Here is a 14,156-nt window from a genome sequence, read left to right on the forward strand (position 1 = left end):
CTCAATTTTATGGTAACTGAATATCTGTTCTTAGAAGTACAGATGCCACTGGGCTAAGTATATTTTAAAGATGTGAAAAAGTCTTTAACAGACTCATTAAAAAAAAAAAAGAAAGGCCAAACCCTTCTTTTGTTTATTATTAAACTATTTATAGCTTGGTTCAAATTGCAGTTGCTGCTGCACTGCATGGGAAATGGAATAGTAAGCCCTGGATCTGATTCTACTCCCACTGAGGCTGTGCTGATGACTTTGTTGAGCTCAGGCTCAGACTTCCTCAGAGGAAGCAGATTCCTTCCATCTCAGAAAGTCCATGCTTTCTGCATCTTGTGAGAGCAATACTCTTACTACCTGGGTTATTCTGTTCTATCTTGTATTTTCCCACTAAAGATTTTCTGCAACAACATTTTCCTTCTGATCCTGGCAAGTGGTTTCCAAACATGTATTTTGATATATCTATGAATACCCTCTGTTGTCACCTGATGTTCCTTGTGTATCTGAAATATGCTAATATCTGAATGGAACCCTAACCATGAGCTAGGGTAAAATTTAGACTGAAAACTAAAGCATCTGGCTATATAGATATATTTGCTGTAGGTGCAAAGTAAAATGCATGCAGCCTTGGCTGCTGAGCTAGTTCTTTCCTTCTGCAAATAAGAATAGCTCCACTTGGGCTTACAGACTTTCTTACTGCATTTTCAGATGGGCTTTTGTCCTCTGAAGGCTTTTTAAGCATTTTCCTATGGAGGTGTAAACTATCAGATTTATAGCCAAGTGATCCTTTTCCCCTATGAGACATTTTTTCTGATTCCCTGAACTGCAATGACAGGATCAATTCAGGGATTACAATGGATAAGCAGCTGCTGTAAGGACTAGAAAACAAACAAAAGGGAATGGAGTTCTGGCTTCAAGGCCTGCTAGGCTGGCTTCTCCCAAAGCTGAAGAAGTGCCTGGCTGTGCCCAGGAATTTCTTTTATAAAAACTGCTGAAGAATGAGTGGTCTAACTCTATTATGCCAGGAATGTTCACAGAGCAGTGGCTTCTTTGCTACCTATACAAACAGTCCTGATCCCAGTCAGACGTTATGTGATAAAAAGTGCTTGTAGACCACCGATGGAGTAGAAGTTATCAGTCAAGGCTCAAAGGAAGTGCTGCTTCAAAAATAACCCTTAGAAAGGAAAATTCCAGAGCAGATAAACAGAATCTGCTGGGTCTGAGGACCCACGAAAATCCCCGTTTCTTTGCAAAGCACTTGGGAATGTGACATTTGTTTCTGTCAGTCAGGTCCAACAGAATTAAAACCATGAAAGGGCTCATAAATCAGCAACAGGCTCCTCAAATTGTCTTCTGAACAAGAAAGAGCAGGAGAAAATAGCCAGTCATTGGAGAGGTGTACAAAACAGAGGGACAGCAGATGGACAAGAGGAGTCTTGGGGGACAGAGTGTGGGCAGTAATATTCATGTCACTGTGGTACTATCATCCTAAGTATTTCTTTTTGATTTATTGATTACTGTAATAATTTGCAAATGATTAGTGTGGAATGGTGTACCTGCAAAAAGATATTTCTGGTCTTAAACACTAAGTCAGGATTAAAATTTTTTACCGTATCTCTAAAAAGAGAAATTATTTATAAGAGCAAAGGACTGCAACAGAAAATCTAAAATTTAAGACTGGCACCTGTGATGGCATTACAGCAGCAGCCAATCTAAAAGCTGGACAGTATATACTGTCTATAGACAGACCTATAGCTAGAAAAATAAATAATTCCATGAGCAATAAAGAAATATTTAAAAAATAAAAAATTTTCACTTGAACTGTCAAAGAATTTGCTGCATTTTAGTCCGTCACAACCATACGAAAATGTTCCTCAGCACTGCTCTGCAATATACTTGTCATGCATGTATAGTATACTTGCATACTATCATCTTACATGAAAGTCAGAGGAGGAGCTCCACCATCATTTATCCCTGTCATACTCCCTGTTGCATCTACCCCGGTGGGCTTTGGCACAAGGTCTGTGCCAAAAGTGTCTAAGGGTGTGGGGTGGTGCTGCTGGTAGGACAGTTACCAGGGTCTTATTTTTCTTCCCCACGGAGACTGAAAGAAAAATGGAGGAACTTGCTGGAGACAAGAGATACTGCTGTATACATACTGATGGCATCTGTCAGCTGCTACTACGTCTGTCACTTAGTGAAACCCAGCCTCAAAAAAGAGCATGACTCTGTTCCCCACCTGCCACATTTCTTCTGACCTCACACACATATTGCCCTAAGAAACAGTTGCATACACAGCAGTGCATGGTGCACAAGAGTTTCCTGAGAACTTGTTCTGGAGAGATGTAGTCCTAGAGTGGGGGGCTGGTGGGGAGGCACAGGGAACTCTGCTCAGCCTGGCTGAGACGAGAGTGGTCAGGGCCAGACCCCCCTCCTGCTGCTTTGAGGCTGGAATGCAGCTGATCTGACTCAGTATATTTACCTTCTATATTTCTTCTTTACTGTAGCTGAGTTTATTGGTTAAATACATGCACATTCAGGCAATTTTACAGAACTTACTGCAGAAAAATTTTAATCTGTAGGGCTGGCTATTTTTACTGGCAGTGCAGATCTACATGCTATGTCCACCCCAACAGGGGAAAAAAAGCAATATTCTGTCCCCTAAAAGTTAACAAAACCAGCCTGTGAAGGAATCAATTTATAAAAATGATTAATAACAAAGGACTGTGGGCAATGGAGCTACAGACCAAAACTAATTTGTGGAAATTACTCAGCAAGTGATTATGACTAATGTGATTTGCCACTGGGCAATTCAGGAACAAAAGTGAAATGTGTGGAATGAAACATTCATTATCCATTATTCGCTCAGTATAGGCAACGGCATTCATACTGTACAGAGCCTAGACACTTCAGGTAGAATTCAGGGATTATTTACACCAAGTACTATATGGACTTTTCCCTTAAAAAAAGGGGGGCAAATATCCCTCCTAAGGAGCTCCAGATACTAGGTTTATAAAGTTCTTAGAGATTACACCTTCTGTAATAGTGTGTGAATTAACCTTATAGCTCAGGTATTGGTAGAAGAGCAGTCCTGTTTGAGATCAAGAGGTTTCCATGTGGATGAAAACCCCTAAGTAGTCCTTCAAACTCTTACATGAGTTTTGCTGTTATGTTTTAGCTCGGCTGCCACTGCCCAAGTTAATCACTGGGGACATACTCTAAGAGACTTCAAATACATCAAGACATAGAGACAATTCCAAGATGATCTTTCAAGGATAACTCAGTGTAGGTTTCTGTAAATGCACATTCAGGAAAGTATTCCTTTTGTGTCTGGTGCTTTTCCCAAAAGGGATGGACCTTGCTGACCTCTGCGGCATTGGCTTCAGCATGGCAAAAGGCAGAGCTCTCACCACTTACTTCCCCACTGCCCTGGTGTTTCTTTCTGAAAGAAAACAGCTAGAGTAGACTGTAAATGACAAAATCTACTCAAGAAGATCAGTGGTAAGGACAATAATTAAGAAACTGGCATATAAAACAAAATGAGGGAAACAATACATTACTGTTCTTTCCGCTGCCCATTTATTTTCTTCTTGGTTCTTTTCTCTTTGTCCAAATCAGTAGGCAATAAGGAGGGGTATCTTTGCATTTGCTTTATTCTCTGCCTGACACCAAAATACATTGCCTTTGCAGTAGGATCATCAGGATCATTTTTTCAAGCTTCTTTGTGATAACACCCTTCAGAAGGATAGGGTCATTTGAACTGAACAGAGAGGAGTTTTTCTTATAATTCTTTGGATTATGAGAGGTAGGTCAGAAGAAAAAGCTAAGTCACTCTGCCTTACAAGTGTAAGTTTAAGGGCAGAAGGAAATGGCTGGAATGAACAGAAAACACCCCAAGTCTTTAGAAAACCTCCCTCCACCAGACCCGGTGAGGAAGAAGCCTGTGACAGGAGGGATTATCTTCCCTTTGCCCTATTACCACTGTCTGTTCTATGCAAGGAAATTCTGCACCAAGCATACAATCCATTTTTGCAGAATCTACTCTGTGCTTGCACTGTCCAGGGAATTTATTCAAAATAATTATGTTGTGCATGGATGACACCAGGGGTAAATTGGGCTCCCCAAATGACTTTTGCACTGCAATTCCTGCTTGACTAACGGGGACTAATCCTGACATCCCTAGAGAGTGTAACTTTTGGTCCTCTGAAATATACCTCATCTCTAGTAGACCAGTTTTCCAGGGTAGAGAAACATGTCTGAATTGAAACCCAAGTGCATGTACTCTTCTCAATTTAACAACAGAAGTGATATAAGTTTTATTTTTATTGACTTTTCTTGTTATAATACTGACAATGGTAGAGAACACTATCAGGCCATATCATAACTCAGGTTGAAAACTGAGTTTTGCACAACACTGAGTAACATAACCAAACTGTCTCAAAAGGATCCTGGTTCCATCTTGATTTCCCCCTTGAGGGACAGAATGTGTGAGTAATGTAACAGGTTGCTATTCATTTACTGCTCAAACCAAAATAGATTCAAAGGAGATGTGTCTCAAACCAGTTCTGGTTTTCTGACTCAAAAATGAAAAAATCTGAAATGCAGTCTTTGTAATTACAGCAATTTGTACGCCTGTTGACACTCCTGCTCATATTCCTGTTGTTTGTCAGGCATACTGTGTTAAGATGGCAGCAGGAGTATATCTGGGGTTTGTTTGCAGCTTATTTTGCACTACAGAGGGGGTTTTTTTTGTGCACTGTCTTCCATTTCCTCCTGAGCACATAATCAACATCGTGCTTAAAGGGTCATATTTAAAAAACAGAACATAAATCCACTGTCCATTGAATTTCAGCTCTGGAAGTCTGGGGCGTGGGGGGCAGGGAGAAGGACAGGGGAAACTTGACTTGGAGACTTAAAAATTGCACAACTCTAAATACGTGGTTCTCCAGAGGGGCTGATGACTTGCAGCCACTACTGACTTTTGCTGGTATTGTAAGGACTGGGCACTTCTGAAGAGTGTCATTATTGATCCACTTCTTCATGAGGGAATAACTTGAGATTTTTATTTCAAACCGGGACAGGGGACAAAATATGATAATTTAATGTTAAACATATCTGTTACTTGTTATCCACTGAGGTGTCTCTTCCACCCCATGCAGATGGGCAGTGAAGCAGCTGCAGACAGAAGAGCCCTAAGACCTGACACGCAGCCAAACCCAGCCTGTCTTCATGAAACTGGGTGACACGATACTTTCTCTTTTTTCAGTCTTCATTTCAACCTCCTCAGCTTAGTTTCTCATCAGAATCAATCATTCTCTAATTAACTAGTCAGATTCTGATGCAGTTTGCCAAAATTTTATTATCCTGCTCTCAGAGCTACAGCATGCAATTATTTATTCAAGTTTCTACTGCTCCCACTTTGATGGAATTGAGTGAAGGGATTTCTTTCTGGGAGCCTAAGGGAGCTCTGTAATGAGAAACAGTTACAGGAAGGTGAGTAACCCTTTTGCTTTGCAGGGTTTACAATATGAGGAGAAAGGAAAAAACACATGTGCTCCCTCTTTATGTTCCAACATCCAGGGGGGAGAAATTAATGCAAAACCCAGCTTCCACATGTATTGCTTGGTTTTATGGTTAGGTTTTTTTCCTAATTGGGAGCAAAACAAGTATCCTTTTTGGTGTGTTACAGTAGCATTCACAGTGAGGGTCAGGTCCTTAATAAGCAGTGCAGTAACAAACATAAGACAATATTCTTTAGGAGAGTTGGGCATTACAGTGCGAAGTGTGGTAATCCATGGCATCATGACACGGCCTCTGTTGAACATTGAAATTTTTCCTGCAACACGTGCACAGGCTGGATGTCTTGAGAACGGGGGTTACAAAATATAGCATCTTTAATGGGAAACTAACCAAACATAGCATTAAGAAATGCAGATGTGATGGAGACAGCCTCAGCTTTCTTACTTAAGACTAGTGAGGTGTCAATGTCTTGACTGCTGGAGTATTCACAGCAGTAAGCCCTCTCCTGAGCTAAGGTACCTAAGGTAGCTCAGTCTTCTTTCTTTAAAAAAAAGTAGCAAGAAAGCTTTGTCATAATTGAAAGATGGAATGTTTTTCAGGAGGGTGTAAGACCTCTTCTAACATCTTCGTTCTGTTTTGTTTTATTTGGTATGCAGACAGAGATTTGATTTACTTATATCACAGATGTTAACTATTGGACTAGAAAATTAGATGCACCTTCATTTTTTTGTCACAGAGAACACAATCATTTATGTAAGATTTCAACAACAGAGACAGAATTACACCACAGACTGCCTAATAGTTTGCTGGAGTTGAAGGCAGTGAGCAGCCCAAAGCTTTTGCACATGCTCCAAACACTGTGGTACTTAACAGTGATCAAGTTGTTACTTCCCTGATTCTGCTCTAGTTAGGCTGTGTTTTGTTGACTATTAATGAGGCTTATCCCTTTCCCATAGTGCTTGGGGCAGTGCATGCTCATGGTACAGTCCTTTTTTTCAGACCATAGACCTGGCTTACAGGTGCTGCCCATCCTCTGAGACAGTGGGCCAGACTGCTGTGGAAAGACTGCCTCTGCCTTCATAAGCTGTGCCAGCAAAGCAGCATGATGCAGAGTGCTCCTGTGCTGCCCTGCTGCAGTGGCACCGCTGCTTTTCATTTATATTTGCAGGGAAAAGCCAGGGAAGAAAGGTTTTAGCTTTCTAGTGAGTATCATAAACACTATCTCAACTGCTACTAGAAAGTTATTCTGCCAGAGAGATTCTCAAACTGAAGCCACTTCCTTTTTCATATTCCTCTGTTTGTTCACAACTTTAAATTTCTCAGTGTTTTAAATAACACCATTGGGCAGATAATGAAGCAACTATGTATGCTAGCAAGAAGTGGAAGAGCAAAGAAAGCAAATTTACAAGTGTGGCACCTCCATTACTTTAAGGCAATAAGTGTTGTTAAATTTGTCAGGCATGATGAATCTAATTCATATGCTATTTTATTGGTAAATTAGGAATTTATTGGGCAAAGACTGCTTTCCAGATAATAAAATAATTTGAAGTGCCAAATGAAAGGTAAGTTTGTTAACCCACTACAGTCTTCAAAAAAGATCAGAAAAAGAAGATGAAAATAATGAAACTCACCTTAAGCCTGTTGAACGCAGCCCTCAGGATCTGTGTTTCCCTGTCGCTCTCAGGAACAACTCGTATGACTTTATCACTGCCAATAACAGAAAATTGAATTGGCACTTTAGGACTCTTTGCAGCAGTACAATGGGACAGTAATTAGGTTCAGATAGATACTGCAACTGTGCTCTTTTTCAGCATCTGCGAAATGTTGGGTGAGCTGAAGCTCTGCTTCTGAGCTTGCTGCTGGACTATGCACTTCCATAGAAATTATTTGCTCTTTACAGATCAGTGTCAGCTTGACCTTCCATTTCTATGTAAATGCTTTGTTCATTCCTTCTAAGTTAAACCATTCAAGCTGACATCTTCCATACTGAACAAATGCCTCAGAACAAAGCACTTATTTTTTTTCCAAAGTAATTAATCTCTTTCCGAGGATGAGATTAAGTAAAATACATTGCTTTTTCATGTTTAAACCCTCAAATGCCTTTGAAAAGTTCATTGTTCTCATGCATTAAAGAGAGGAGTTGATGTGAGAAAAGAGGTGATCTTCATATTAGGGCATGCCTTTTGCTTTACCCATTAAAACTTGCACAAATTTTGTGAAGTAAATAGCTGCTCATACATGCTCAGGAGGTTCTAAAAAAACTAGTAGCTAATTTTATTAACTTTCTTTAACAGAAACTGAAGTAGAGTAAGTTTAGGTAAGACACGAGGAAGAAATTCTTTGCTGTGAGGAGCACTAGAACTTACTGCCCAGAGAAGTTGTGGATGCCTCATCCCTGGAAGTGTTTAAGGCCAGGTTGGATGAGGCTCTGAACAACCTGTTCTAGTGAAAGGTACCCCTGCAGGCAGGGGGGGCTGGAACTAGATGACCTTTAAGGTCCCTTCCAACTCAAGCCTTTCTATGATTCCATGATCTCAACATAATTATGCAAACAGGAAGCAAGAAACTGAATGACCCTTCAACGACCACCATCTATGTCATGACCAATGGGATGCTGGAGACCACAGAAAATAGAGGGCACGATCATGTAACTAAAATATCAGCCATACACAAGAAGGATGAAATAACTTTACGTGCCCCATGTGAATTCTGCCATTTTACTACATTTTGAGTTTTTTATTTGTACTTTTGATAACCAGTACTTCTCTTCCAAGAGACCTTGGAGGTCATGCATATCTGTATTTCTACAGTTCCATCCACTATCCAGAATGCCTTTTAAACAATTTATTGGCCTACAATTTCTATATCATCTGGGAATTTCACACAGTAGAATTTCCCTTGACATTGAGAGGTTTGTCCCTTAAATATCTCATGAGCTCTCCTACTTTGTTGAAGGTTCTGAGTCTGCTGAGAAGATATTTGGCCAACTAGAAACAGCACTGCTGAGTGTGCCCTTGCTGGCTCACCGTTTTAGGAAGGATCCCAAGCTGCTGCTGTTCCAAAGCACTAGGTCTTGCCTTTGGTGAACTGCAGCTACAGCTCTGGTAGGACTCACCTTTGTTGCAAAAATCCTTAATGCATATGTAGGTAAGCATTAAATATTGCCAGTAAGTGTTTCAGAAGAAAGCACTGCTAATAAATTCTGAATTCTGAAATAGCTTACCTCTTTCTGGAAATAATTTTCCCTTACATCCTCTTCTTTCTTAGTCTTTTCTCTACAGTCAACATTTGCTCCCCTTGGTCAGCCTCTAATCCTTCGTTCTGTCTTAGCTCTCCAGTTTCGGTTCTCACCCCTGCTGAGTTTTCCCTGTAGACAGGTCCCAAGCCTTCCAACTCCTTCATGGCATTAAGTCTTTGGTCCAATTAGACTCCAGGTTCCTGCTGCAATAACACTGATGTGCCCAGAGGTGTGGACCTCAGTCCATTCTCCTCGGCTGCTGTTGACTTTACTGGACAAATAGTTTATGCCTAAGAAGAAAGATTCCTGAAAGCTCTCCCATTATAATTTGGCAGCCCAAAAAATTTAGGGGAAATTACTTTGCTTCCAAGACAAGTTTAACCTCCTGTAAAGGAGCTTGCACAGAAAGGAATAAATCTCTTAGAGTACTACAACTGCTGCATCTTTTAAAAGAAAATAGATGCTTTGAATTTATCATACATACAACAGTAATATTCTTTTCCATTACTCACTTCTTTCTAAGCACTAAACTGCTGTTAAGAAGAAAATAATAAAGAAGTAATAAAGAAGTAATTATTGCCCAGGAAGTTGATGTAGCTAATAAAGATTCATCAGACATGTCTGGAAGGATTGGTACAACCAACATATAAAAACCAGATTTTAATGAAATAAGTAGCTAAGCATGTGCTACACAGCTGTAATGGAATTTTGAAGGAACGGATATCACTTAGGTATGGTCTTGAATTAATACACATCACTGTAAACTGTCTTCAATTAGCTCAGCAACTCTGTCATTTCCAATGTGACGAAAAACCTGCCCTAAAGAGGAAAATACTGGTGCTGTGACAGATTGATCACTTGACACATTGTTGGGAAATGCCTCAAGCTGTGGCTGGGTCTGCTGCTAGAGAGCTCATAGCAAGCAGTCTAGCATACCTGGTAATTTTAGTATTTTATTAAAAGATGGTGAAGCCATTATGGCAAGGCTCTTTCAATTTTTGTGCATGCAAGATGTAGGAATACGCTGGATTCCTGAGAACTATCTGCTAACACCCACTTCTGCAGGCTGGCTAGCCAGTGGATAATCATTATGCATTCTTCAACAAAGCACAGATTGCAAATCTAGCTTTACTACAGATGTTTACCAGTCAAAAACCATAGTCCTAAGGTAATTTTTTTAGCTTTATAGTTTTTCTGGTTACAGTTCACATTAAAGAAATCGAACGATTACCTTGAACACTATGCAATACCATGGAATTCAGGGTAGAAATTCAGCAACCTACCCACTATTTAAAAGCCAACAACAAAATCTACCAGATCATGGACTAATATGGTTGATAAATGGCAGCTGCACCCCAAACACTCAGGACCATCCCCTGGTGAGGTTGCCTGCCATCCTTCATGTTGAGCTGTTGAGGAGAAAGAAGCAAGTAATCGTGTCTGTCTAGAGAAAGTTTTGTTGCCTGCAGACATATGTCAGCAGTCTGCTGATTTATGCAGGTAAGGTTATTTTTCTAACCATGATGCCTCTAAATCTTTTTTTTAAAGCCTATTTCTAAAACCTTCTAAACAAACAGCAAGATGGGATATATTTTGTATCAATTAATGTAGAAATTTATATCCACCATGACAAACTTTCAATTTACCCCTAGCAATTAGGCTAATGGAATTTAAAGCTAGGACTTAGAGAGATCTTTTGAATTTTGTGTAAACACAGTTGAAAGCCTTTGCCAAGAGCAAAACACAAGCTTTAGTAAAAGTACTGACTGAATGAGCGTGGTGAGCAAAGAGCAGAAGCCAGACAGCTGATGTCCCCAGGGACAGCCTCATGTCTGAGCAAAATGGGTGACCAGCTGTTGGCCAGCACTGACATGCAATGACACTTTTTTTTCCCTTCATCACCCCCTTATATTTTTCAGGAACAGCATGAGAAATGACACACCTGCTTTTGAAACACAGAATATTCTACGTGGCCCTGGAAAGGGTGATACTCCCTGACGCCAATGGGGACTAAAACCTCTTGGTTTACTTCTTTGGCTTTTTCATTGAGGTTTTTTTTCCATTTACTTCATCGTTTTACTCATCTCTGAACAGACCAGATGGATCCAAAGAAACTATTCTGCAGCACATCTACAACTTCTTTACTGATGGAATTAGCAGTTCTCTCTCATGAAACTTTCCTGATGAACTCACATGGCATGAACTGCATTTATGTAAATTCCTCATTTCCTTCAGGAAAATCCTTCTTATTGTTTTATTCTCCTGACTAATGGGAACCTTAATCAGATCTCTGCTCTCCCATGGAATTTAATAGAAGTATGTTTACAAAGGCTTTACAAGTATTTTAAACACAGTTTAAGAAGTGATATGCTATAAATCAAATACCTATGCTAAAAAATAGGAAAGAAAATAAATCCCCACTTACAGGCATCCATTCCTAATGGTACAGGAGGGATTACAGTTCTTGAGAGCAAGCTGCCATAGTTGCTGCACTTCAGTGGTTCATTAAGGCTGAATGACACATCTGAAAATATCTACACTTTGAAAGCCTCTCGTCAACTCCCAATATGCCACCAGATATCATTTGTGATGAAAGATCAATTGCTTCATTCCCTTTTCTCCACTAAACTCTGATAGTCAAAAGGTTAAGAAATAATAAAACATTAATGTTCTACTCTCTCTCTGTTACTGGGATGAAGAGTTTAAACTGTGACTCAATACTGTTACAAAATCAAGATAGATAAATAAGGCTGGGCTTCTTCCTGAGACCTGGTGGGGACATCTGGAAAGGGAACTTTACAAAACTTCCTGAGCCCTTCATTATGGTTTTTTGTATTACAGCAGATGCTGATCCAAACAGAAGAGAACACCATTTGTATTGTCCAGATAGCAATGTATATATTTTCTGCCTTTTAGCTATTAAGGCAGGAAAACTGATACCATTCCTCGTATAAGAAAGAGCTAGCTAGTTTATAATTTTGAATGAAAAATAGTTGCTTGGGTAATGTAGGCAGAAATGCTGAGAAGGCAAAGTATGTTACTGCATTGTATTTATCAGGATAGCACAAATGACTTCTTGAGAAGCTGAGCTTACATCCTAACTCCTGGACACGGAATATCTGAGTTTCAGGGATGTTTTTCAGGTGCAAAAAGGGTTTCTTTACCAAGTAGGAAACTTTACAGACTAAAGCTGTGCTATATTACTAGCCATCTTCCTTTGAAGAGCTCCTTTTCACAGACACATGGTATGGAAATGTTGATAACTGCAAAAATTCCCATTTTCATTCCGACTAAGGAGCAATGCTTTTCCAATAAAAGCTGTCCCTCAGTGTCTCAAAAACACTGCCTATAGGGACATCTAGCTTAAACACAAGTAGTGGGAACCAATTGCTTCAGTGCATGTCTCTGTCTCAGAAAAGAAAAACCAGCTGTGTATGGTAATGAATGCTGTCTTGCTTCATCAAGTGTCATCCAGTCATGTGCAAACAGAAGAGAGAAAGAGGGCAGTGATTCAGGGCAGAAAATAAAATAAGAAGTAACAAGACCAATACACACTTAAGACAAACAAATAGACCAAATTAAGCAACCAGATGACAAGGAAATACTGTGCTAACTGTGCAGGGTTAAGATCCAGGGGAGAGGCTGCATTAATCTGCTTAAATGAAACAGCATGTATACTCATTCATATTAACTTCCTAAGAAACATATTGTAATAACATATTTGCATGAAACAGCTGATGATTTTTTAACTTGGATGTGATCCTTCCAATGACACATTATATGAACTACTGCTACTTTTAAAGAAAGGATCACCATCATCCTGGTAACATATTATTGAACAGAGCTTCCGCTATAACCTCATCTATTTCTTTATTGCCGTGGCTCATGGCAATAAGGTGAGTTGCTCCGTGCTTTGTAAGGAAGCGATGAGTAGATGGTGATGCTGTCAGGCCTGGCATAGGCCTGGCAGTACCAGGGTGTTTATCTATCCATCTGGGTGCTCCTCTGCCCAAACAGGAAATCTTCCCCTTATATTCCCTCTTCATCCTGACTGCAGAGGCATGTTGAACTTGTGTGGTGTGGCCAGACAAGATCAGTGTAATGTCCTGATCAGGCTGTAGCAAATGATTACTACCCAGTCAGTGCCCTGAACAGATCTGATTACATCAGCTGCATGTATTTTATCCCTTTTCCTGTTCTTGACCTTCCCTTTTTTCACCACACTTGTACCTTGCTTCCTCTCTCCATCTCCTCTCAAATAAACAACTTAGACCTAATTACTTTTCCCCAACTGGTCCCAGCTTTGCTATATCTGTACCCAAATTTGATATTTCTAGGTAATCTCAGCTTCATACATATCACTGATAGGGTTACTTAGGTATTGTTGCCCACAAAATGTCCCCAGTACTCCCTTTCAATTACCTGTGAAATTCAACCATTTCTCAAGTACCTCCTCCTTTACCTCCTGCAAGATCTAGCTGTCCTTCACAGTGCTATCTGATTTTTTTGTCGGCTTCTCACATTGTCATAGCCAACAATTTCTCATGTCATGTGCCATCATTTATCCATGTTTGGATCACTTAGCTCAACTTCAGGCCAGAGTCCAGTCCATGGCCTGCACATTCCTGCAGGTCCTGTCATGTTGGAAGTCCACACAGAATCTCACTGGCTTTTCTGAGCTTCAGAGTTTCTTCAATTCATTCTAAGCCCTGTGTACATTTTGAGACAACTGCAGCAACTATATCCAAACTAAGTATCTCAGGACTTTGTGCAGCAGATTTGCTCTTGGCCTCAGTGAAAGAAAGAACACCAAATCTGAAAGAAAGTTGTTACAGAATTTAGATACCAAGAGCAGAAGGCTGAAGGGGGAAATGGTTCAGTGGTAGAGGGCTGCATTAAACTTTTTGTGCTCCAACTTCCTTTAAGACCTTGAACAAACAATCACAGGTCATCTGCCTGTGAGATTCAGTGCAGGCTTGGCAGAAGGTTCCTTATACTGAGATCCATATACTCTATATCCATTCACGTGTGAAAACCACACACTCTGTATTTGGTTAGAGACATTTGATGGTGGATTGGTTTGTCTGGTCCCTCTCTTCCCCATCTGTTCCAATGGCCTGAGCAAGACTCTGGGCTCTGTCGTGGTGGGTGTGCTTGAAGCACAGGTACTTGCCAAAGCCTGGCACTCAGCCTGAGTACGAGACTGGGCGCAAATCTCAGACCTGCCTGCAAAGCCCGATGGACAGGCTGGGGTGCAGAGCTATGCTCGGCTGACAGTGCAGCACGGTTCAGCTCCCCGCCCCTATAAACAGGGATGATCTCATCCTTTAAACTTGTGAGAGTATGGAGATACAAATAAACTCACAGCTTTTAAGCTTCTTGATGGCTATGGTAATGGGAGCAAGGC

The 14,156-nt window shown here is 40.4% G+C and overlaps 1 protein-coding gene across 2 annotated transcripts in view; it reads right to left on the minus strand.

Moving 5' to 3' along the window:
- Positions 1-14,156, minus strand: part of CPA6 (carboxypeptidase A6) — an 88,195-nt gene that overhangs the window by 41,993 nt on the left and 32,046 nt on the right. For both annotated transcript variants that reach the window (XM_048287046.1, XM_048287045.1), the window contains exon 2: positions 7,143-7,218. In XM_048287046.1, the coding sequence (XP_048143003.1) occupies positions 7,143-7,218 (76 nt within the window). The remainder of the gene's footprint in view (positions 1-7,142; positions 7,219-14,156) is intronic.

This window comes from Corvus hawaiiensis, chromosome 26, assembly GCF_020740725.1.
Source record: "Corvus hawaiiensis isolate bCorHaw1 chromosome 26, bCorHaw1.pri.cur, whole genome shotgun sequence".
Classification (NCBI taxonomy): Eukaryota; Metazoa; Chordata; class Aves; order Passeriformes; family Corvidae; genus Corvus; species Corvus hawaiiensis.